Source organism: Plutella xylostella, chromosome 14 (assembly GCF_932276165.1).
Source record: "Plutella xylostella chromosome 14, ilPluXylo3.1, whole genome shotgun sequence".
In the NCBI taxonomy this organism is placed as follows: Eukaryota; Metazoa; Arthropoda; class Insecta; order Lepidoptera; family Plutellidae; genus Plutella; species Plutella xylostella.
Window position 1 is genome coordinate 6,890,015 of NC_063994.1, and position 23,308 is coordinate 6,913,322.

The 23,308-nt window shown below is 36.1% G+C and overlaps 1 protein-coding gene across 3 annotated transcripts in view; it reads left to right on the forward strand.

Moving 5' to 3' along the window:
• The first annotated feature begins 3,079 nt into the window (after positions 1-3,079).
• The window catches only part of LOC105383485 (synaptotagmin-10), a 75,019-nt gene continuing 54,790 nt past the window's right edge, over positions 3,080-23,308 (forward strand). The window contains exon 1 of one of the 3 annotated variants that reach the window (XM_048625331.1): positions 3,080-3,320. In XM_048625331.1, coding sequence (XP_048481288.1) covers positions 3,215-3,320 — 106 coding nt within the window. In that variant the 5' untranslated portion in view covers positions 3,080-3,214. Of the gene's footprint in view, positions 3,321-4,817; positions 4,994-23,308 lie in introns of those variants that run through there. The other 2 variants (XM_048625330.1, XM_048625332.1) reach the window with 2 other exon arrangements.

Sequence of the window (23,308 nt, forward strand, 5' to 3'; positions counted from 1 at the left end):
GAGCCAAGAAATGTATTTTTTTTTATTTTTTTTTTATTTATTTGGGACAAAAAACAGTTATACATTAAATCTTAGGATCTAAAAGTATTGAAAAATGTTGGTTCAATGTATAACCCACAACATTGTCCACAGGTTACTAAAGATAACAATTTAAATGTGGCATAGTTCCTCAATCAATGTTGACTTACAAAAAAGAAATTACGTAAAAAAAAACTTACTTAAACATACTATCCGCTATATAAAAGCGAATGCAGGCGTGGTTTATAATGTATAACTTATACTTAAGGTGCATACATACACATTGTACATATGATCGAAGGTTGGCGAACAAGACGATTCCCATACGCTTCCCTTTTGGACTGACTGTTTTAATATTTATTTACCTTAAGTTTAAACCCAAAGCCCAGTCGCTCCGCCAATTTAAAAAATTAGGAGGTAGGTTTCAAAAATTGGAATTTACATGAAGAGGGCATAAAACGTGGCAGTTTTGGAAAAAAGACTTTTAAACAAAAGTTTTTTTTCAATTGGCGGCGCTAGTTGGCTTTGGGTTTAACCTAAAGATATTTAATGAAAAGTACCTGCTTATATTTTTATCACACCGGCTTCCCCTATAAATATATATTAACCCTACGTCACTGTAGAATAATAATATGTGGGGACATCTCACACACGGCCATCCGACCCCAAGGTAGGCAAAGCCTGTGTTATGGGTATCGGAATGCTGATATATCTACACAAATACATAGATAGATACATATTAAATATAAATATAAAAACCCAAGACCCGAGTACAAATAATACAAATAATAATAATATCTACCCCAGCCGGGAATCGAACCCGGGACCTTCGGCATAGCAGTCACGGCCACTAACCACTACGCCATACAACCGTCAGAATGTTTGTTTACTGGAGTACCGGAGCTATTTGCATACGGCTCGCGATTCCAAATCAGCTCTCTCTACAAACACAAACTTTTCCCACTTGTTGAATATATAAGTTACGTTCACGTTCATTTAGATAGGTATGTATTTGGTCTCGCTTGCGAAAAAGGTTTCGAATCGCTGCTACGCCAATCTTGACTCTGAAGGGCTAGCACGGGGCGCAATTAAGTGGTGACAAAAGTTCTCGGTCGCGCTCGCTCTTGAGACTGCGCGAAGTGAGTGAGCGCGATGCAAAACTTTTGTCACGTCATAATTGCGCCCCGTGCTGGTCATTCCGGAGATACCTGTGTGCTGATCACGAATGTTGTCGATTCTAGTTGATAGGTATAAATCGCGTACCCATGCGTTAAGTGTAGTAACTTATACTCCAAAATGTAGAGTATGATAAAATTTCGAGTCTAAATATTATTAGAATCTAACAACGCTAACTTTGAAACCGAAACAAGTTAACATTTCATAGGGTGACTGCCGCGAATCGACAGGCCGTGAAATGGCAATCAATGACAATTGTCGAGGGCCGTCGTTTGTATGTTTGTTTGTTAGTCACATAGCCCGTATGTTTGTTTCGAGTGAGTGGCACAAAGCTTTTGTTATCCTCGTTTTTCAATAGCCGTACACTAAATTTCATGTTTTTTATTGACGAATGTTTCTTCTTTCTAAACGAGCACGAAAAATCGAATGGTATTTGTTTGTGTAAAATTGTTGCTACCTATATTTTTTTTATAAAGATTTTAAGTTTAATTGAGTACATAATATCTTAATTACGACTTTTACTTCTAAAAAACAAAATTTTTTTAGCCGGTAATTTCTGAAAAAAACTAGATACAATTTATGAAATTAATAGTGACATTTAAGATAAGAATCTACGATTCAGTATGTTTTTTGTGCTACTATGAAAATGGTTTGCAAATGATGTAAGCATTAATTACATAATTTAATTTATTAATCACCAACTTATCTCTCTTGTACATAATTATGATGAACTCTATTTTGTTATTTCTGTTTTGTCTGTAATCTTTTATATATGATAATGCAACATGAAAATATACCGTAATACTCAATGTACCCCCGCAATCTGTTTTGTAATCATTTTTACTTCAGCAAAAAATGGCTCGGGGCTATAGTGCGGGAGAAAACGTATGGAAATCGCACCCTCCCACTTTGAGGGGCTGACTGGAAACAATAAAAGCAAAGCACTTAATATTGCAAAGAAAATATAATAAAAAAAATTATACTGATTGACAATTACAACTTAAATGTCTCGAAAAGGTGGTTTCTTAAGACGTGTACACCTTCCTCTTTTACTCCATAAGTCTTTCAATCACCCAAAGGTTGCCTGGATGAGATCGCTTTTAGCGATAAGGCCGCCTATTGAGCTTACTCCTTTTGTTATTTCATGTATGTTGTGTGTTTTTTCAATAAAGTTATATTGTATTGTATTGTGTATTGTATTTCTTTTAAAGTTTGCATGTTCTTACTATTTTAAAGGCAGTGAAGGTAGCATACAAAAGCTAATTATATACATTTATATGTATAGCTGCTGAATACTATAGAAAATATATTTAATTACTTTCATAACAATGTCCGTCATAAGCAGAACATTGAAAAGATACACAAAGTGTTATGGGATACACTAGTACCTACAACAAAAGCATCTTATTTCCTTTGCTGTGCAATTATTATCACATCCTGTGTAGTAAGACTATTTAATTCTAATAAAATATGCACTAAACATCGCTTAGAGCAATATTACAAGGAAAGCTCTGGTAGCTGTATTCTCCTTGGAAGAGTAGAACTTTCTCTACATTTATTTTATTCCTTTATGAATACTCTGTGTTCTCATTGCTATTTATGTTATTTATTTTTTTAGTTCATTAAAAATCTGACGGTGCTTTTACATCAGTTTTCATTTAATGATAGCGTAAAGCGTTACAAAATTAATTCAGTACCTCTACCTACGAAAATACGAATAATTTCAGATTTCAGTTGCAGTCAGTCGAAACGTCAATCAATCAATATGAAAATGAAAACTAACATTCGCATTTCGGAAATCGAATGCCGTGAAAATCCGGCTGTAATGGCAACATGTACTTGAAAATGGAACATGCGTTCGAATTTCACCCGTCGCCGTCGGCGTTGTGTTTACTTTTCAGTGAAGGTTAGCGATCGCCGTCGCGCCGTCTAGGCAAAGGGCGGGCGGTATACAGCCACCGTGTTCCCAGCCAGTATTCGTGCAGCCGCCGAGCCATTCGCGCCCCGACTGCCGGCAGTGATGGGCGTGACGCGGGACCCCTCTCCGACCGAGCATCTGCTCGAGCGCGCTCGCCGCCCGCACCTGTTGATAGTGGACGACTCGCGGGAAACGCGCGCCAGCGAAGGTCAGTGCTCCGAATTTGAATTTTGAGTGCTTTGTCTCGTTTTTGAAAAAAGGGAACAATAAAATTTCGTTTAAGAAAAAGAAGGCAGAGGTGGTATAGGTTGGTGCGTGTGTTACGATATGTAGCTGTATGTAAAAGATGTGAAGGGCATGGACCGATTTTATAATGTTTCAGCTGAAAAACAATTTTATAAAAAAAAAACTGAAAAAAGTTGTTCATGCTCTATTGTAATAATTTGCCAGATTATTTTTGCAGTGCGTGTTTTGTTTTTGTGTCGAGTTAATTTGTGCGTGCAGGCTGTTGGACTAAATAGACGGCACACCCTGTATCTGTCAGATTACAGACCTTGTGTTTGTGCTAAGTCATATTTTGTATTACATTTGGTAGAATTTTTGCCTGTAAACTACATTTTAATTGGTTTTAAGAAAAAAAAAACATTTAATAAGTATGTATTTTTTTACACAAATACCTTACCTTAATAAAAATATTAGTCAAACTTTTCTGATACGAGTAGAAATGATTCTTCGAAATCAATTTTATTAACTTTCACTATGAAGTCTTACTAGAAATCCGTAAATAAAGTTTCATATATTATATTACGATTAAATGAATCGCTTCTGAAAGTTATATGAGAGCAATAACCCGTTTCAGGACAAGAGCGCCTCAGTGCTTTCAGAATTATAAATATTTTATTTGTACGGTGGCCTGCGCCTAAAAGTATACAGGCGGAGTTTTTAAAATAGCGATCTCCAGCTCACATGCTGCTCAAGCACATCCACATAAACACCACTGCTACACACATCACACACAACACGTCCCCGGATTTATAACAGATGTAGCTGGTCCCTTCATCATCAGGGATAGCTATTTTAAAAACTCCGCCTGTATACTTTTAGAATACAGGCGGAGGCAGGATAAATGAATAATTTAAGTAAGTTTGTATCTAAGTATATTTTAAAACTTTCAACAAGAGACAAACGTTAAACTGACTGAAAATTAATTAAACTAATGGAAAGTCCCTAATGCTTCATCAAATTAGAAACAAATCCGATACATAATTTAAGAAAACGTTATTTTCCATTATCTTTTATTTTCATGGAAAAGGCTTGAAGAAATACTTAATGTACCTACTTCGTATTGTCAAGGTGAGCCTGTAATAGCTCTTACAGTAAATAAGAAACTAAATTTTCCAGATAGTTCGAAACTAAGCTTATTTTAATTGAGTGTTTTCTCTTGGGTATGTTACTAACCTTTTTCGATAACTATAATATATATTCATGAAGGTTATGAAGAAATATACTTATAATACAAAGAAAAAAGTAACTCCACTGAATTGATCAAATTTGAATAAAAACTAATATATATGTATATAATTTCTATGTATTTATGTATCTACCTAGTTACATACACATATTAAATTCACCGGAAGTAGATACAGTAATCTATCTTTAGGCTTCCGGTTTCAAAGATAAAGCTAGCTCATTCTAATTTAAAATTAATTGTTACATATTAGTATCGCATTTGACTTTATTTACATCGGTTCTGAGTTTAGTAGTTTTAATAAATGATTTTGCAGTAAATGTTTCATAATATTTGCAATCTAATTGCAAGTAGATAGGTGCATGTGAGTTGTTAAAGTTTTCGTGCCTATTTGAGGTGGAGATTTATTCGAGGTAAGCACATTTTGTTACTGATTTTGGGCTGATTTTTCAATAGCCAGATAAAAGTTATCTGAGGAATAATTCTGATACTGTCGCGTCTGAATGTTTGTATTACTCGTAGACAGTGACAGCAACAATTTTATTCGACAGATAACATTTATCTGACTATTGAAAAAACAGCCCTTAATATTAAAAGTAGACGCTCCAAATAACAAACATGATTTAATTTAATTATTTAATAATTTAATCATCAGCCGCGCCACTTTTGAGGTATCTGGTTAGAAAAATACCTATTTATAATGTGCATACTTACTTATCTCGTCACATCATGTCTATGCTATCATAAAAACTAAAACAGCCATTGGAATCTTCATTCTCCTGAGCACTCTCGTAAATGGGTTAATATCGTAATATGAGTTCACAAAGATATGTGTGCTCAGTTTTCCAAGGTCTTTGAAACGTGTGTGTGTTTTGTGAGTTTTTGTATGCACAAAAAAGATTGCACATAGCTAAGTTGGCAACCTTTTTCCTGAAGATTCGTAGTATAAAATGTTTTCGCGGTAAAATCTTTAAAGTAATTAAATGTTCTTATATTTTTTCAGAACTTAAAAACACTTTTACATAGGTACACTTTAACATATTATATTATGTCTTTTAACCATAGAACAACGCGGACTCGGGATGAGTTTATCGTATTCTAAAACGTGTCATACTCATATCGGTTCTAGATTGAGAAAAAGACCAACGAAGATGTAACAAGCCTTTAAGGTAATCCTGAAGCGTTCATCCATGAATCTTAAGCCGTCTGTGGAAGTCTCGGCAATTTTTTATCCTGCCGAGAGTACTTCGATCGATGTCGGCTTAAACACTTGAGGGTGCTTACAGAGAGACTCTTTAAAGATAAATAATTCTTATCTTTATTTAGAACCACTTGGTGCAACCGTTTGATCTCGGCTTTTGCCATTATTTGACGTTTAGTTTGAATGTTTCATGAATTTAACTTTATTGATTTACGTTACGTTTATGTTTTGTGAACAACATATTGTGTCACCGGAAGATAACAGGTTAATCTTACGCGGTAATTAATAAACTTTCGCAGGATTATAAACGAGAGAAAAATATAGTTATTTTACTAGTAAACCAAATTTATAAACTTATAGAACATTACCGGAAAATAAGAGACTGTTATCTGACTACGCTCTTTTATTTACCTGTAAGTAAACATATACTTAATAGATACCAATAATAAAATAGTAGTACTTATACCGTAATTCGTAGTCACGCGATTACTTTCGAGTAGAAATCAAGTACCTATATTAAAATTACCGAATCTTTATTGAAGTAAGGTACTCACACGAATAAGTACATATGTATAGCATTACAGGCATTTACAAGCCTTGAACAAAAAGGTGTTAGGTTATAATGTCAAAGATCCACAATAATAAAAGTTTCCAAAACCGAGTTCGTATTATAATGTCAATGTCAAAGGGCCTCACAAATCAAAAATCACATAAAAGACGGCGTGGGAAGATATTTGCGAATGCGAAGGAAGCGGAAGAAAGATGCCAACATCTCTTAGTGCCTCATTGAGTAAAGAGACAGCTTCTCCGAGTGATGACGTATCAACTGTACCTCATACATTCACGAACAATGAAAAAGTTCCACTCACAAAATTTTGACACCAAACGAAGCCAATTTTTTCAAACATTTAATAAAAATATAACAAAATATGATTGTTTTTAGTTGGTAATATCCCGATGCTCTGTTAAATGTACTTCAATGTTGCATAAGGCTACATCAAGTTCGCGTTTTCTCTTTAGGAGTAATTTGGTGTTACGTTTACACGTTTGCCAAGCCTTGGCAAGGGTTGACAAAAGCAAGCATGTAAAGAGATATCCTTCGCTTTGCTATATACGAATGCGTTAGATATCAACCTATCATATTCATTGGATTTCTTTTACATTATCGTAGCATAGCTGCATAACACATAGCACATCTCTGGTGGAAAGGCACCCTAAGAATACCATACTCGGTCTCTGAAGATCATGATCCGTAACCTTTGCTTATCCATCTTTTAGATGTCGGCCTGTGTAGGTATGTAAATAAAGCATTATTCAGGTTTTTTTTGCCAAAATGGCTGCTGTACGCCGGGAGGGCAAAAAACCTTTTAGCGGGCTCTGTAAAGTCTTTTCCAGATCGCTCTTTAGTAAAAAAAACTTTGTGAATTATCTATGGTATAAGGCTACAGTCATCAAGTGCCTCGGGTGAGGTTTAGCGATTGATGGACTTACCCGGTAAAGACCGCCCCACGGTTAAATGCTCTCAATACAAGCAAAAAATAAACCTACACAAATTTGTTATACTTGGGCTTTCCACGTGCATACTTTACGTATACATATAAAACGGGTTCTAGCTGACCGATCCAGCGTCAGTAAAATTGGTACAGTAGGTAAACGGGATAAACGTTACTTTATTTTTGAGTTAACCACAACTTAAAAAATATATATTTACTTGTGTTATACAATGAAATACGCAATTACTTAAAAATTATTCAGCTTTTTCTATCACCAATTATTATTATTTCATACTAGAAAATGGAATTGGAGACGTTTAATAAAATTGTAACCCAATTACAGGGGCTAGCGGGAGCTGTAATAGATTTACAAACCCATCAGCGCCGCAGGTTCTTTGATGATTTAGTTACCAGTTACCACCAGTTGGTCGTTTGGGCCTTTAAATAAATCAATGGCGAATACTAACTCGTGTATCCTAACTAATATTATAAATGCGAAAGTAACTGTGTCTGTCTGTCTGTCTGTTACTCTTTCACGCCAAAACTACTGAACGGATTTGAATGAAATTTGGTATGCATACGGTCTAGACCCTGGGAAAGAATATAGGCTACTTTTTATCCCGGAATTCCCACGGGAAAACTTTTTAAGGCGAAGCGAAGCGCGCGGGAACAGCTAGTAATAAATAATACTAGCTGTACAAAGTACAACTCTTATGCATGCATTTATGCAGGAATGTGCGACCTACTGACCAATATGATCTCAAATTATGTATTTTCTGTTAATTTAGCACATTGTTTGTCACTGCATTTGGTTGCCATGTAATTTTAGTTCTCAATAAACCATCTTAACGCACACCCGGTCTTTTCACCTCTAACTACCTGACAATTACATAGTGCTACCCCTTACACTAACTTTTCCAGCAAAATCCTTTAATAGTTCCCGTGGGAATCCCGTGATAAAAAGTAGCTTAATACGTGACATTAAAGATTTGCTATTTCAGTGCTTTGTAACATTATTCTAGAATGCAAGTCTAAGACAGCCATTAAATTATGACTTAATTATGTTTACCTTGAGCTTAATAGCCGTAACAGGATAGGGTCTGGTACAACGATGTCTTTAAGCCAGTGATAAACACATTTTAAACCGAGGTATTCACAGTAAATTAGGGAGGGTACATTAACGGAAGGGGCAAGATGGTTACTGTGGCCGCGGCCACCAAAAGATTTACACCTTTATTTATTTAATTAATTAAGGTAAACCCTTCTTATGAGGGGTGGACAACCACAATAATTTCAGAGTAAAGAAAGAAAGAAATTAGGATATAAAAACTATTTTAATTATTATAGGTACTTACTATGCTAAACAAAATTAAGGTTTTATAATAACATTTGCATTGGCACCTGTAAAGTTATTGGCACGTAACGTATGAGTATGAACAAGTTATGCTACTACGTAGTACCCTTGGAAGTTTTTTCAAACGCCCTGTATAATAAACTTCCTTTTCCTATTAAAAGTTTGGACAGGGAAGAGACCCGTGCAGCATATTTTATCAATAAAATGTAATCCTTCCGGGTTCAACCGGCAAAGTGGGAAGCCTGCTTTTAAAGAAATTAATCTGCAGAATCAAAGGGAAAAAAAGCTTGAACAAGAAACAAACATTAAACAAAAAAAAAATGAATGAAAGTAGGTTGATCTGAAACTACAGGGTGTTGCAAAAAGGGTATACTAAGCCGAAAGGGGGAGACTCAGGGGGCTATTCTGAACAACTATTGTTCTACGAGTTTTGCTAAATCACTTTTTGCAACATCCTGTATAATTACATGTCTTTTGTGTTTCCGGTAAGATGGGAATCTGGTGATATCCTTTCATAACATACGTGGCACACTTTAGTCCAACTCTAGTATCACACGCTAAGAAGCATAATTAACCACTGTGCCATCCTTTCATCTTTAGTGCTCCTTTACAACTGGCGGGTTCGGTAGCAGGCACAGTCACCTAGACCGCACGTGCGTTTCGACATAACATTTTTATACAGGGTGAGTCTTTCATAGGTGCACATCCGGAAGTATGTCACAGAGCTTTTCACAAACAAAAGTTGTTCAGAATGAAGAGCTCTGTAACATACTTCCGGATATGCACCTATGAAAGACTCACCCTGTATATCCCGACGCAGGTATTATGTTTGATTGTTCGCATTTACACGGAACCCTGTGAAGGATCTTATAAGGCTTCCCTGATCCCTGTGTCCTTGGCCCGGTTCCTGTTTCAGAACTCATTACTCATGGACCTGGCCCTGTAGCACAGGGCGCTGTTAAGACGTGACAAGAGTTCTCCGTCGCGCTCGCTCTTGAGGCTGCGCGATGTGAGTGAGTGCGATGCTAAACTCTTGTCACGTCTTAAATGCGCCCCGTGCTAGCCCTTCTGGTGTCCTGGAGACGAGGCTTCAGGGCCAGGTACAGTCAGCAAAATTGATAACATTACACCTCAATGCAATCAGCTAGCAGTTTCATCCTAAGGGCAATTCACAATGTCTGGATAATGGCTACCTGTGTGGGAGAAAAATCATGCTGTCACTCTTGCAATTATGTTTAAGACAGTGATAGCATTTATTTTATCCACAGGTAGCCATTATACAGATAATGTGTAACAGGTCCTTAGAGTTATAGTTGAAGAACATTAAACAGATTCAGACATACCTAAAAGCTCTGTAGATAAAGTCTTAGCATTATTTCATCCAAAAGTGACTCTTTAGGTCAAGCAGTTTGCATTGAAATGCATACCTACCTATTTTGCTGTCCGTACACATTAGAATACATCCTGAACAAGGTTTTTGTTTACCTCGCACCGAGGTTACGAGGATTATTTTGAGTTTTTGCTACTTATATTGTTTATTTGCAAGGTTTTCTAAATAAGGAATGAGGAAAATTTGTGTCATGTCAACCGTTATACCCGGGTATTGTTGAACTGGCTTTTGCCTGCCAGCTTTGATATGCCATAAAAGGTTTTCCCGATGGGATTTGTGGAAATAACCCTAAGCCTTTCGTGTTTGTCTACAAAATAACACGTTTCAAAAATGATACAGTATTTTGAGCGACTGACACGATTTAAAAGACACTCTAATTATGCCATATTTCTCCACTCGTATTCGAGCTACGTGGCCACAAAAATTAAAATCAAACCTACAAACCCAAACATTTTTATTACGGTTAAAAAATAACTCTGTATAACTCCCAGACGTATCTCTTACTCTTAGTCTAAATCGCGATTTCTGATATAAATAAACTTGTAGTATTGCGTGGGCGTGGCTGGCGTGACGCGTGCGGGATACCCCGGCCCGGCCGTGGGCGGCGATATAAATAGAGCATCCTGTAAAATTAATATTTACAAACGAGTTCGCTATGTCAAGGACTCTCCTGTGACCTTCGATAGTAGAATGCGGACTGGATGCCTCTTTATTTCTTTTAGATATTTTCTTGTTGTTTTGCAGGTTTTTAAAGAAAGAGACTTATTGATAGTAACCTAAGACTAAGTAGGTATACATAAGTGTAAGCTTGCGATTATCGATTGTTAATAAACTCTCATAGTCCTAATGGTCCATGTGATTCAAAAACCTACCGCAACCAGGTAAGAGTAGCAAAACTAAACGAATCCTGAAAAAAAAAACAAAACTCCCAACATTTCATAAAATATTCGATGTAATACATTGTGATTACGTCGATCCCTTTTGCAATAATAAATTTTGATATGCATACACAATGTATTGGGGGGAAAACTGATGAAAAAGCGATAGGTTTCAATTTATCATTGCCCAAACACCGGCAACAAAGGGGCGCGAGTGACTGATGTGTTCGGTCTCTGAATAATCATTTTTTTGAGAGTGTCGTGTCGTTCGCAGAAAGGGTGAAGTAATCTAAAAACGAACAACTTGTCATTCTCAACATCTTTAAAAGATTGGATGCTAAGAAAAATGAAGATATAGTGATTATAGGATCTGATGATCCGTTAAAATAGGTATAGGAAAAGCTTTCTTGTAAAATTTAATGTCTAAGTAATTTATGAGTTGTATGAAGTGACCAATCATTCTGCCTCGTCGAATTTTATATCATTTATTATTGATGCGCCATTGCCTCTTCATATTGTTGCTGTCCTATGGTACCCCGGTGGTACAGAGGGCCTTTACAAGCGTGCGCCACGCCGTTCTGTCCTCAGCAACCGCTCTGGCTTCCGTCCAGCTCAGGCCTTGCGCTCGCAGCTCGCCGTCCACTGTGCGCCGCCATGTGTGCACGGGGCGACCGCGTCTGCGGTGGCCGCCAGGCGGTTTCCATTCGAAGGCAATGCTCGCTTTGCTCTCGGCTCCTTTTCTGATTGTGTGGCCAATCCATCTCCATTTTCGCAATGCGATTTCTTGTTCGATGGAGGTCTGCTTACACACGTTCCACAGGTCAACGTTCCGGATTGTGTTCGGCCAGAAGATGCGGAGGATCGACCTCAGGGATTTGTTGACGAACACTTGTAGTTTGTTCATCAACCCCTTAGTCACTCTCCACGTTTCACAACCGAACAGCAGAACCGATTTGACGACGGAGTTGAAAAGGGAGATTTTCACGCGATGCTTGAGCACGTTGGAGTCCCACACTGGTCTTAGTTGTGCGAAGGCAGCTTTCGCCTTATTTATTCTTGCTGCAACGTCTTCGTCCGTCCCACCTTGGTTGGTGACTGTACTGCCGAGATACACAACACTTCATATTGACGTTCCAATATTTACTTTCCTCTATTCTATTGAAATAATCTAAGTGCCTGTATCTGGCTATCTCCCAATTCACGCCCCCTGAAGGACTAAACTTGGCTAGTTGAGACTGTTTCAGCAATATCCTAAAGATTAAACTTCAGTCTCCTTGCAATATTGTATATTTAATATTACGAGTAATTAAGATCATTGTAATGATGCTCTGATCAACAACTAGCTCGTTACTACGTTAACCACAAAGAGATAAAACGTGTCATTAATTAACAAACAATAAACACAAGATTGTAACACTAAAAATACCCCACCGGACCAGACATATCATTCCCTCCATTAATACCGCCGTCATTGAAGCGCGTACGTCCGTATTGATTCCCGGCGAGTCCTTGCACCTTGCCAGGGAACAAGGTTGTGCGCGGGATGCCCTGGTTGTGGGTCAAGATCATCGCTGGCTGGCGCATGCGCGGCGGCCGACTTGCCGGGAAGTACGGTTGCTCTTTGCAGCTTCCTCTCACTCTATGGGTTCCTAGTACTGTTGTGAAAGGAGTTTGGTGTAAGCGGGGATTTAAAGTTGCTTCCTAGGTACTACCCGGAAAGTGAGGTAGTTGTATGGAGCTTCCTTTTACTCTATGGGTTCCTAGTAGCATTGTAAAAGGAGTGTGGCTTTGAAGTCGCTTCGTACTAATAAAGTTCAATAGCTCTTTGAACATGTTTCGGAGCTATGGCTTCCTGGTAGCATTGAAAAGGGTGTCGCATCATTAAAAGTTGCAGCATCATAAAAATATTGTAGAAGACAGATTTAAACTATATTTTTTTATGGAAATAATTTAGAAAGCTTTGCTAAATAGAGCGCAAGCATCCATTGTTGTAATAAGGTTAGCAAAACGAGTCGACTTTCATAATAACAAAATTATAAATAATCAGTTCCTTAGCCCCTGTTTCACAATGTCTGGTTAGTCGCTACCTGTCGGATAAAATACATGCTGTCACTGTCTAAAAAATAATAACAGAGAGTGACAGCATGTATTTTTTCCGTCAGGTAGCCACTAACCAGACATTGTGAAACAGACCCATGTCATTTCTATTTTACATTACGGATGTAACATGTAGTGACCGCACTTCAGCTATTTACTACAGCGAGGCTGTACATTCATGCACGGGCTGAATGAAATTAAGGTCAGGTGGCGATGTCATGAACGACGCGCGTGGCGGCTCGCTTCCGCTGCATTTTAACAGTATCGAGAATAAAGCAAATATTATATGGGACAAAGTTATTTATAGTCTTCTTGTTAGACTACCAGGGCTGGACTAGGATTTGTCATCGTGGCGAAAGGATCTGCCAGTCAGAGAGTCTTCTATCATGCATGTTTATAACTTACTCAGTCACAGGTTAAAAAATGGTTACACGACAGAATTGACCAAAACCTGATCCCCATATATCCAGATATATTTAGCTAAAGGAAACACTTCAAGGGAATATTTTTTTCTTGTTTTTTATTCTTCTTGTTAGTATTATCAACTCTGTAATATCTTCCGAGGGTAAATACAAATATCAGGATTAAAAACTATGCGTTTACAAAGTCTTTTATAATGATTAATCTACCAAGTACTTTTAAAATTAACTTTTTATAAAAAGGGAAATAATAATGTAAAAAAATATACCTAGGTGTATTAAAGACTTAGAAAACAGTCTTGTCTCATTTTGTAGTTAATTATACTCAAGGTATATATCATATTCGTATAAAATTGCTTTCATGCTTTCATTTTGTCCGTGATTATAAAAGCGGTAAAGATAAACCAATTTTAATGACTTTTCCAACCGTCTTATACCTTTTTCTCCGGTGATCGTTATTTTTCATCTCGTATAAGTACTACGAGAGTTCTTTCTTGTATGTAAGTAGTAGGGATAATAAAATGTCTATTGTTATTTTTCTTTATCTTTTTCAAAGCTTCTTTCTTTACTTTTTATTTCTCCAACATGGTTGACGTCAGCAAATGTTCATGTTTTACCGACAATTAGCGAAATACAGTTGGTTTTTCATCACACAATGAGAAAGAGAATTCAAACGAACTTTACCTCTAGATAATTGTTGTTCAAAATGTACCTTAATTATTGTAATGTATGTAGGCCTTGTATTCATGTAATTATAAGGGCTCAAAGGAAGTTAATTTATCTCAATAATACGGTTTTAAGCACGTGTAACTCCTCTGAATGTGTTACAATTAACTCTATTAGGTATATGATTTATATGATATTGCTTCTATCCATCTTTTTAAATGTATTTGTAGTATGCCGGCGTAGGTATTTATTTATCGAGGCACTGTGTATTTCGTATTGATGGAGACTGACAAAGATGGAAGAATTTATGTTTGCATACAAACAAGACACAATACATAGAACAACGCGGACTCTAGTACTTAGGTATATTATATATAAGAACTCCTACCTCAATCGCTCAAAGACATTTCGGTCGATCGACTTTTTTGTGCAAAGCGTTTTTCACCTGAGTGATGAAAGTAAGGAGTTCTAATCAAACAATCTCTTTGTCTGCTTGTTTGTTCTTGTCTTCCATCCTTTGTCCTTCCGCAACAAGTGACGGGTCGCGACGGGTCAAGATCGCAACGGGTGTGTTTCCCACTCCACCCGTGGCTTGACCCAGTATCATGCAGTTTTTTGGTGTAAGTTTTTCGTTAAAAACTTGATTCTATAAAAAAACTAGGTAGGTAAGGTTGGTTTAAACTGAAATGTAATAAAGTTTATTATATACATACATACATCCATCCTGACGTCCCTCAGCAGGGACAAAGGGCCGTGAGTAGATTTCTCCATCTGGCTCGATCTTGGGCAGCGGCTGCGAGATCCTTCTACTTCATTTTCACAACTTTTGCCTCATTCACTCAATAAAGTTTTTTCGACTCAAAAGTTAGTAAAATATCGTTTTAACTTCAGATTCTTCTCACAATCTAATGTTGGATGGTCAGAATCTTTAAAAATTATCTAATGTGTGATTTGATTGAAAATTCACATAAAATAATCAAAATAAAATTCACACCTGATTCTGGCCAACCACCATCTATGTATTTCGAAAAGGCTCCATCAGTCCAGAGATAAATCTGTCTGTCACGATATTACCGTCAATTTTACTGCGAAGTTTTTTTATCCCACCGAAGGCTGTAGTACAAAGGCGGCATCCCAGTCGGTCCTCGCCCATGACCTACTTGTAGTTCAAGATCAGGCTCGACGGGCAGGAGCTTCCGCCAGCTTCTATATTTAACTTGACATTGAATAGAATAGGAGCCGAGCTTTACCGGAAACGGAAGTCTGCGGCACCCCTAGTAGAATGGTGAAAGTTCAACAGGATGTTAAAAAAGTGAGTCGAAAGACTAGAAAGTGAGTCATTCGAGTCGTCGTTTTTGTAAAAACTAATTTAGGAAGTATGATAAAAATCAGCCTATTACTCTATGTATTAAAGTCACTGGAAAAAATGATTTTTATAATGAATGAAAAAATATATACTTTTCCAATAAATATGTTTTCTGTTTCACTTGAAATGAATTTCTAGGAACACTAAATAATGCAGGTGGCTAGTGTGGATTAATTTTATTTTAGTAGTTACTTCATAGAATCCATTAACAATATTTAACTTTAGAGTTAATCATTAGTTTTTTATTTGAATACAAAATAATGTTGGTTATTTTCCTTAGTTTACAACAGCAAAAAGTAAATTGTACGTATTGCGAAATAGTAACGGGTGTCAGCATGTAATTTTTTTATGTAAAACATATTTACTTGCCATAAATACGAGTAGTACATAAAAGCTGAAGTTTTCCATTAGCCAGCTAACTGGTGTAACAAATGATAATCATATAGGAAAGGTTAGCTATAGTTTTATAATAATTTACTTACTGTTTATTTATATGTTTTTTATAAATGATCAGTAATTTGAACAGTAATACACTAACAGACATAACAACATTAAGAACTAACTAGTGATACAAACCTTTAGTAGGTATCTGTAAAAAATGGTTGATTTATCGATGAATTTCACATAATTAAAATATCAAGCGATTGCTACGGAGTAGCAACTGTGCTACGATGCTACGGCGTAGTAGCTACGATACTATTCTACGGCGCGCCGTAGCTTTTCAATAATTTTAAGTCTTTGTTTTCATGAATAATAAGCACACAACTACAGCCAGTTTCACAACCAAGAACGTCAAATTAAGCAGAATACGAGTAGAGAATGGAATTGGCTGAAATGCCACTGACTAGGACTTAAGTCATTACTAGGTAGATTTAATCAAGACAGAAACTGGGCCTGTAACTCACAGTGGAGTATTATTACATTGATCCACCCTGTATAACAGACGACGCAGTTGCGGCCGTTCCCAGAGATTGATTGATTACTCGGTAATTGTAACAATAACACATTTGTCGCATTTGTTATATACCGGAAAAAGTACTATACAAATATTTGTATGGATAAAATAAAAACTGTTTGTTGCGGTACTGTTTGTATGGAAGTAATTTATAAAGTATAAGTATTAATGCAAGCAAAATAAACAGAAAATATCATCAAACTTTTGACAGATGACAAACAAAAAAATTAAACCTTTTTTCGTTTGCGTAAATTGCAAGAGTACTAGAGGATTTGACTTCTAGTATTTTATGAAGCGTCGCGTCATATAGGAAACCTACCGTTAGGTTATTCGGTGAACTTGGGATTAAGTACTTAGTACTTGTATTAATCAGCAAGGCCCTAAATGCAAGGTTAATCTCTAGTAGTACAAATGTTGAATTTATCTTTTCAGTGCTTGAGCATTATAATCAATGATCGATTTTCAAACACCTGATAAATTTAATCAGAATTACATTTTTGCATAAAATTAATCTGCAAAAAAACACCGATATTATTCGAATTTTAATTATTCTTTACACCTGCTTAAGCACTAACTATTAAAAAAAATACATTTTACCAGGGGCACTCAATAAAGCAAAGAAATGACAAATATGACTAATCATTCTAAATACTTTTAAGAATTCTTAAATTTGGTTACTGCGGCGGGTACTACTAGTAACCTGGGTAGTGATTTTTTTTTCAACTTTTTTAAAGTCATATTAAACAAAAATGTTTAGAATGATCCCTTGAGTTATCTCTGAGTTTCTGCTTACCCATTTTGCCCACCCCGTATAAAACTTAGGTCGTTAGCCTATTATAGCATTTAATAGGCAATGTGATATATTTTTTAAAACCGTTTCATTTGTAAATACTGTACAAGTTTCAGCTTTCACATTAGTTATTTTAGTTGGATACTTTTCCATTGTAACAAGTTTCCTTTAAGAAGGTTCCAAGGTCCAATTCATCAATGTCAGCGTAAAGATATTACTTTCTTCACTGAGTTTCAACGTTTCCAAGAATTTTTCACTGAATAACACCTCTTTAAAGTAAAAGCATTACTTACGTGAAAATTAATAACTTAGAAAATTAGAAAGATTTTTTCCTTGTGTTTGTCTTCTATAAATATGTACATGACTGACTCGTGTACGTGACTGAGGTCACTTAAAAGGGCCAGCTGAAAATCAGCGCTTTGGCCTTACTGTCCACAGCTCATGCTGAGCTGGTGCCGTTTCGACACTCCGGACAGCAACCCTTTGTGTTATTGTTTTGTATTTTGCCTGTATTTTTGTTTTTGTCTCATGTTCAATTATTTTTTTGGCCTTGTTATTTTGTATATGTATTTCTTTTCTTTAATTCTGTATTTTTCTTTTGTTGTTGTTGCTGTCTATGTGTCGAATAAATGTTTCTTTATCTTTATCTTTTACATTGTAGATAGTATTATAGTATTTTATTTTTACATAAATAGTCAAGGTTTTTATTTAACATGCCTGTACTTAATACCTTACTGTCCCAGTACAACATTTTAGGTATTTCGCTATTTAAGCAAATGCTGTGGGAAACATGCACTTTTAGTAAAACAAAACAATGCAGAGTTAGCACTTCCTAAATATACCTACTATAGTGTTTCAATTCAAATCCATTGAAAAATAAACAAACGCGTCGTGCAGAGCAAAATAATAACACAAATGTCCAGAACAGTGAAGCTTATGCGCTACTGAAGTTGCACGTCACGCGAAACCAGGGGGTCAACTCCTGCTTCACGAAATACGATGATATTAAACATGGAATGCTAGCGGTGGTTCGCTAGTTCTTTATTAGCGTTCCGTACCTGGAATCGTAAAAAATAGCCTTACACTTTGTTTGCCGTCTGTCCGTCTGTCAATATTTAGATTTAGAACTACTATTTGAGTCCCTTGAAGCTGTGAAAAAAACAACTCTACGTTACGTTCCGAGTGCATGACAGCTTAGACATTAAAGTAGGAGTAGCCCCCCATGCGGGCCATTGACGTCATACGCTTCAGATGCTCTAAGCTGGCACGTTGTGTGAACAAAGAGGGACTTTCAGTACCGAGACCTGCCGTTGTGGCTTCTTCTTTGTTGTATTAATATTGAATTATGTTACATAATACTCTAAAGTTATACAGGTACATAAGTAGGCAAGTGTGGTGGTCGTAGATGAAAGCAAAGATGCGCAAGCGAGCCACTCGCTTTTCGCTGTATATTTTTACTCACGGGACAGGTCATGCCGTATCGCCGTTTTTGAATGAGTACAATGTACTCAGGGTACATATCTATATCCTAGCCTAGCCCTCAAATTCATAGACAGTATTTTAACTTACAAAAAGGTTAAAATTTACTTTGAAACACACAAGTTTCAACTCTTTACGTCAATCACGTCAATAAGCTCTATGAATTTGGGGGTAGATGTGCGAGTTTCCATACGATGTTTTCCTAAAGGGATTCGAACCCGCGCCTCACGAACGAGAACCGAGACCTTATGCGTTACGCCATCACCACTCCATAAACCATACTTTCCACGTTAAAGGTTATGATAGTTACATATTATTATACATAATTTGCGAATGTTCTACGTAGTTTAGTTCCAAGAAGTGTTCAACTGCGCGGCGAATAGCGAATAGCGATAATATTGGTGGGACATCGATGAATACCAAACATCGATTACATAAATAGTAATTAGTATTTTTAAGCAAACCTAAGTGCCAATTTCACCATAGTGGGTAAGAGCATAATCAGGGATTATTGCTTTTCTTTTGACACATCTGTCAAGAATTTAATATGGAGATGACGTATAATGATGATCAACCATTCCCTGGTTACGATCTAACCGACTATAGAGAAATTGAGTGCCAATTTCACCATTCTCGGTTAGAGCATAACCAGGGTGTAGTGGTTAACTTTTGACACATCTATCATGAATTTTATATGGAGATGACATTTTATTTATAAATCAATCCCTGTTGGTTAGATGACCGCGAATGGAGAAATTGGCACTGAAGCTAACAGTAGGTAGTAGTTTGGTTTATCTGTTTTAGGCCACCATTCCCTGTTAGATCATAACAAGTGATTAATTGTTGACTTTTGACACATCTGTCAAGAATTTAATATGGAGATGACGTATGATTGATGACATTACAATGTAACAGGGTGTTAATGATGTAACGGACTACTACTTTTTGCTTCTCCATAGAAACTTTGTTGGACATTGCAATGACCTTAACCATACCGGAGTCCGCGTTGTCATCTGTCCAATAAGGGTCTGGTGAAAGGGGAGGACTCTGCGGGTCATTCTGAACAACTTTTATTCAACGACCGATCTTTCTAGTTCTTTAAACGCAGCCGGAGTGATCGATGGAATGACGATGAAGATGGCTTTTATAGGTGAAAACTATCGATAAAAAAATAAGAGCAGCACTAGCGGCAAGCAGGATGCGTAGTTTTCTCCAACTACTTAGAACTTTGTAACACTACGTGAGTTGGACGAAGTTGGGACTGATAGACAGACCCACTATTATATATATTGATGCACTAACTTTAAGTTTCATATACATTATCGATCTTTTTAAAGACATATAAAGGGCGGAAATGTATCAGTAACCTTCCCGTTGGCATTATACTGAGAAACTTTTTATGGGGCCAACTTTGAAATCGGTACAGCTCTCCCATACTAAACATGCCCACTCAACCAAAAAAGTAGTGATTTTGCCTAAAGGCAAAGTTTCAAGCCTACTTACCAAAGATGACATTACTTTAAAAAACCAAATATGAAACCTTTATAAAAAGGTTTTTATTTTCATTTCACTAAGGAATTCTGAGGGATTGGAAACGTTTTCCACTTTTCAAATGCGGTTGAAAGGCAAAATTATTTTACTAAATTCAAGAGCAACCTTGTTACTAACTAGGGTCCTAAGAGGTATAGTCGAAGACACTACAAATTTATCACAGAAACAGAGAAATTTAAGTCTTACCTCACTCGAATTATGAACGGTAGTGAGTCGAAAGTGTTGGTTTTACAAGAGGCCCACTGTACCTTCGTGAGGGCCTGTTTTTATAGCTGTTCTCTTGATGAGAAATCTTTCAGGAAGTGGCGTAGGTAGCTCTTAAACTTTTGTCATATTGAAAATTTTACGCCCAAGTTATCAAAGTTAATCTAAATTACTGCTACAAAGTGAGTTATAAAATTTCATGATAACAAATAGTGATCTTGTGAAATGTTGTTTTAGACGTGAAATTAAATATTTCAGACGACTGATGCTTGACTGTTTTTGTTTTGAGGAGATCTCCTAGCACGAACTACTACTCCTACTCAACGCCAATCCAGCCAATCACAGCGCTGCATTATGTGCTCAAGTTCTGCTGAACTTGTATGCCAATTCTCGTATTCAAAAGACTTCAAAAACACAAACCATTGCGTGTGTGATCTCATATAAATCTTTATTGCAGTAAATATAATTACTGTAATGAAATAAATACTTTTATATTATATTTTATTTTATTATATTGGCACACAAACAGTTAAAAGAATACAGAGTTCCAAACATATACAATATGCAGTTACATTTCCTTCTTATAACTGACTAGATTGCACACATCAGTTTAATGATTATGTTTAATAATATTAGTTAAGAGCTAGTTATCACTATAGTATAAAATGCACGTACGATAATTTAATAATAAAAATACCTATGCAAATTTATATAGTAACATGTAAATAATGAGTTATTAAATATTGACAATTTGGCAAAGTAACCTATTGAAGGTGGAAAGTGGCTGCACCAAGATATCATTAAACTTATTTTCACTAATGAGATTTATTATCAACTTCTATAAAACATAGAAACGTAATTTTCGTATAAATATTTTACAAGATGCTACCGCCCAGTGTGCTCTTATTCTTTTATATGTACTTACTAGGCTTTTTACTACCATCGTAAAAAGACCAGCCTATGAAAACGCTTCAGGGGTTACTTATTATTATATTTCACTTTACGTATTAGAGGTCGGATCTTCAGAAAAGGGTCTTTAAATTGTAGGTTTATTTCTTTAAAATCTATGAAATGTTGTGTAGTAAATATGGACTTAATGGAAAGCTTATATCGGATGGTTTGTTTTTTGACGAAGTCTGACAGTCTGTGTTTTAATAATTATCCATCTAATCTAGTTTTTAAAATAATCTACTAAAATAAAATATTTATTTTACGAGGTATAAAACAATAAATAAAATAAGACTGGTTAGATTTAATTCCACTAGACTTGTCAACTATAACCACTTTATAGCCGCCGCATTGTATAAAAAATACAATAAATTTCATCAAATAAAACGGTAGATTGAATGTGATACGTGACAGGTCCCCGACACTGAAATACGGGGAGGGATATTGATGGATGGTATCATGTGGCAGAGGATCCGACTCGAGCATTCGAAGCCTCCGGGTAGGCTTCGTATCGAGTGGTCGATATGAATCGATAAGTGTCAAATTGTTCGTGCTCGCCGTAAGGGTTGTCTCCACAAGCGAGGAAAACGCACGCATTTCTATAAATTCTCATAAAAGGTGTCTCTACACGACGATATTATCGCCTAGGGACTTCCTACTACGAATAAATGTAATGATTACTTATGATCAATATGCATTGCATTGATTATAGATAGACTAGAATTTACTGCTCAAGACTCAATCGATATCCATTTTTTCAGTTACTTTCATAACGTCTAGCTAGTATCATTAGTGTAGTAGCTCAGTATAACGTGCTTACAATTAATGAATATTATAGAATAAGGATTACAATTATTAATCTATAGTGCAGTATAGAAAAAAGTGCCCCGGCTTTTTTTCTTACAGACAAAGTTCTTGGGTATATTGACCCCGAAAAGGGTAAAATTCCAAAGCTTTACTGGTCAAGACACGTCCTGTACTTACATGAAAGTTACTTCCATGCGAATTTCCGAGGTTCTCACGCAAAACTTTTTTCATACAAATGGAAAACAGATTCTTCTGTAACCCGTGACTGAAATGCTAGATGAATAAATTGAAAAACGAATTTAAGTAGACGTACTTCAAGAGTATCTATAGTGTTAAATTTTAAAATAGAGTTTTGAATCTGAAATCGATTGAAATAATATCCCACAGTTCACAGAATCTTCCGTGGTTCACGTACAGGATCGTTCAATAACAGCCTGAAACAAAACTATACTTAGGTACCTACGTGAAGAGAAATCTTTTATTTGAAGAATTATTTTTTTCATAGATACCTACTTAGTATAATTTATACACCTACAGGTATAATTGTATATATAAGCCAAATTCATTTATAGCTAAGCGCGTAGTAAAATAAGGTATCAACACATTTATTTTTTATTTTTTATTAAGACTTACCTATGTCCCTGTACCTTATTTGGTTAAAACTTAAATAATAGACTCTATTTTATTGAAAAGTGAAAGATGCTGCAATAATTCAACAATACAACCTGATACTCGTACCTTTTCTATCACAATAACTTGGGAAGAAGTCTGAAAAGTATTGCTAACAATAATACTGAAAACGTGATGTGAATAAACATTCTGGCAAGAGATGGACAGAGGTCGTTCACTGAAAAACTTAGGGAGTTTAGTACAGTCTGACGCACTTATAAGTCTTGTAGCAGACCACCCTTTATTTAGATGACAGTTTTTAAATTTACGACAGATCAATAAGTTTATAAGGACTGTAGGTACTATTTATCTGTCTGCTGCCCAATAATCGTGTTAACAGTAAACCTGGACTTAAGGTTTCTATAGGTGAAGTGTAGAGTTCATAAATAAAGTGGAGGTAAAATTGAGCCATAAACGCCCAAGTTACCGTGCAGTTAGAGTGCAAAAACTAAATTAATATG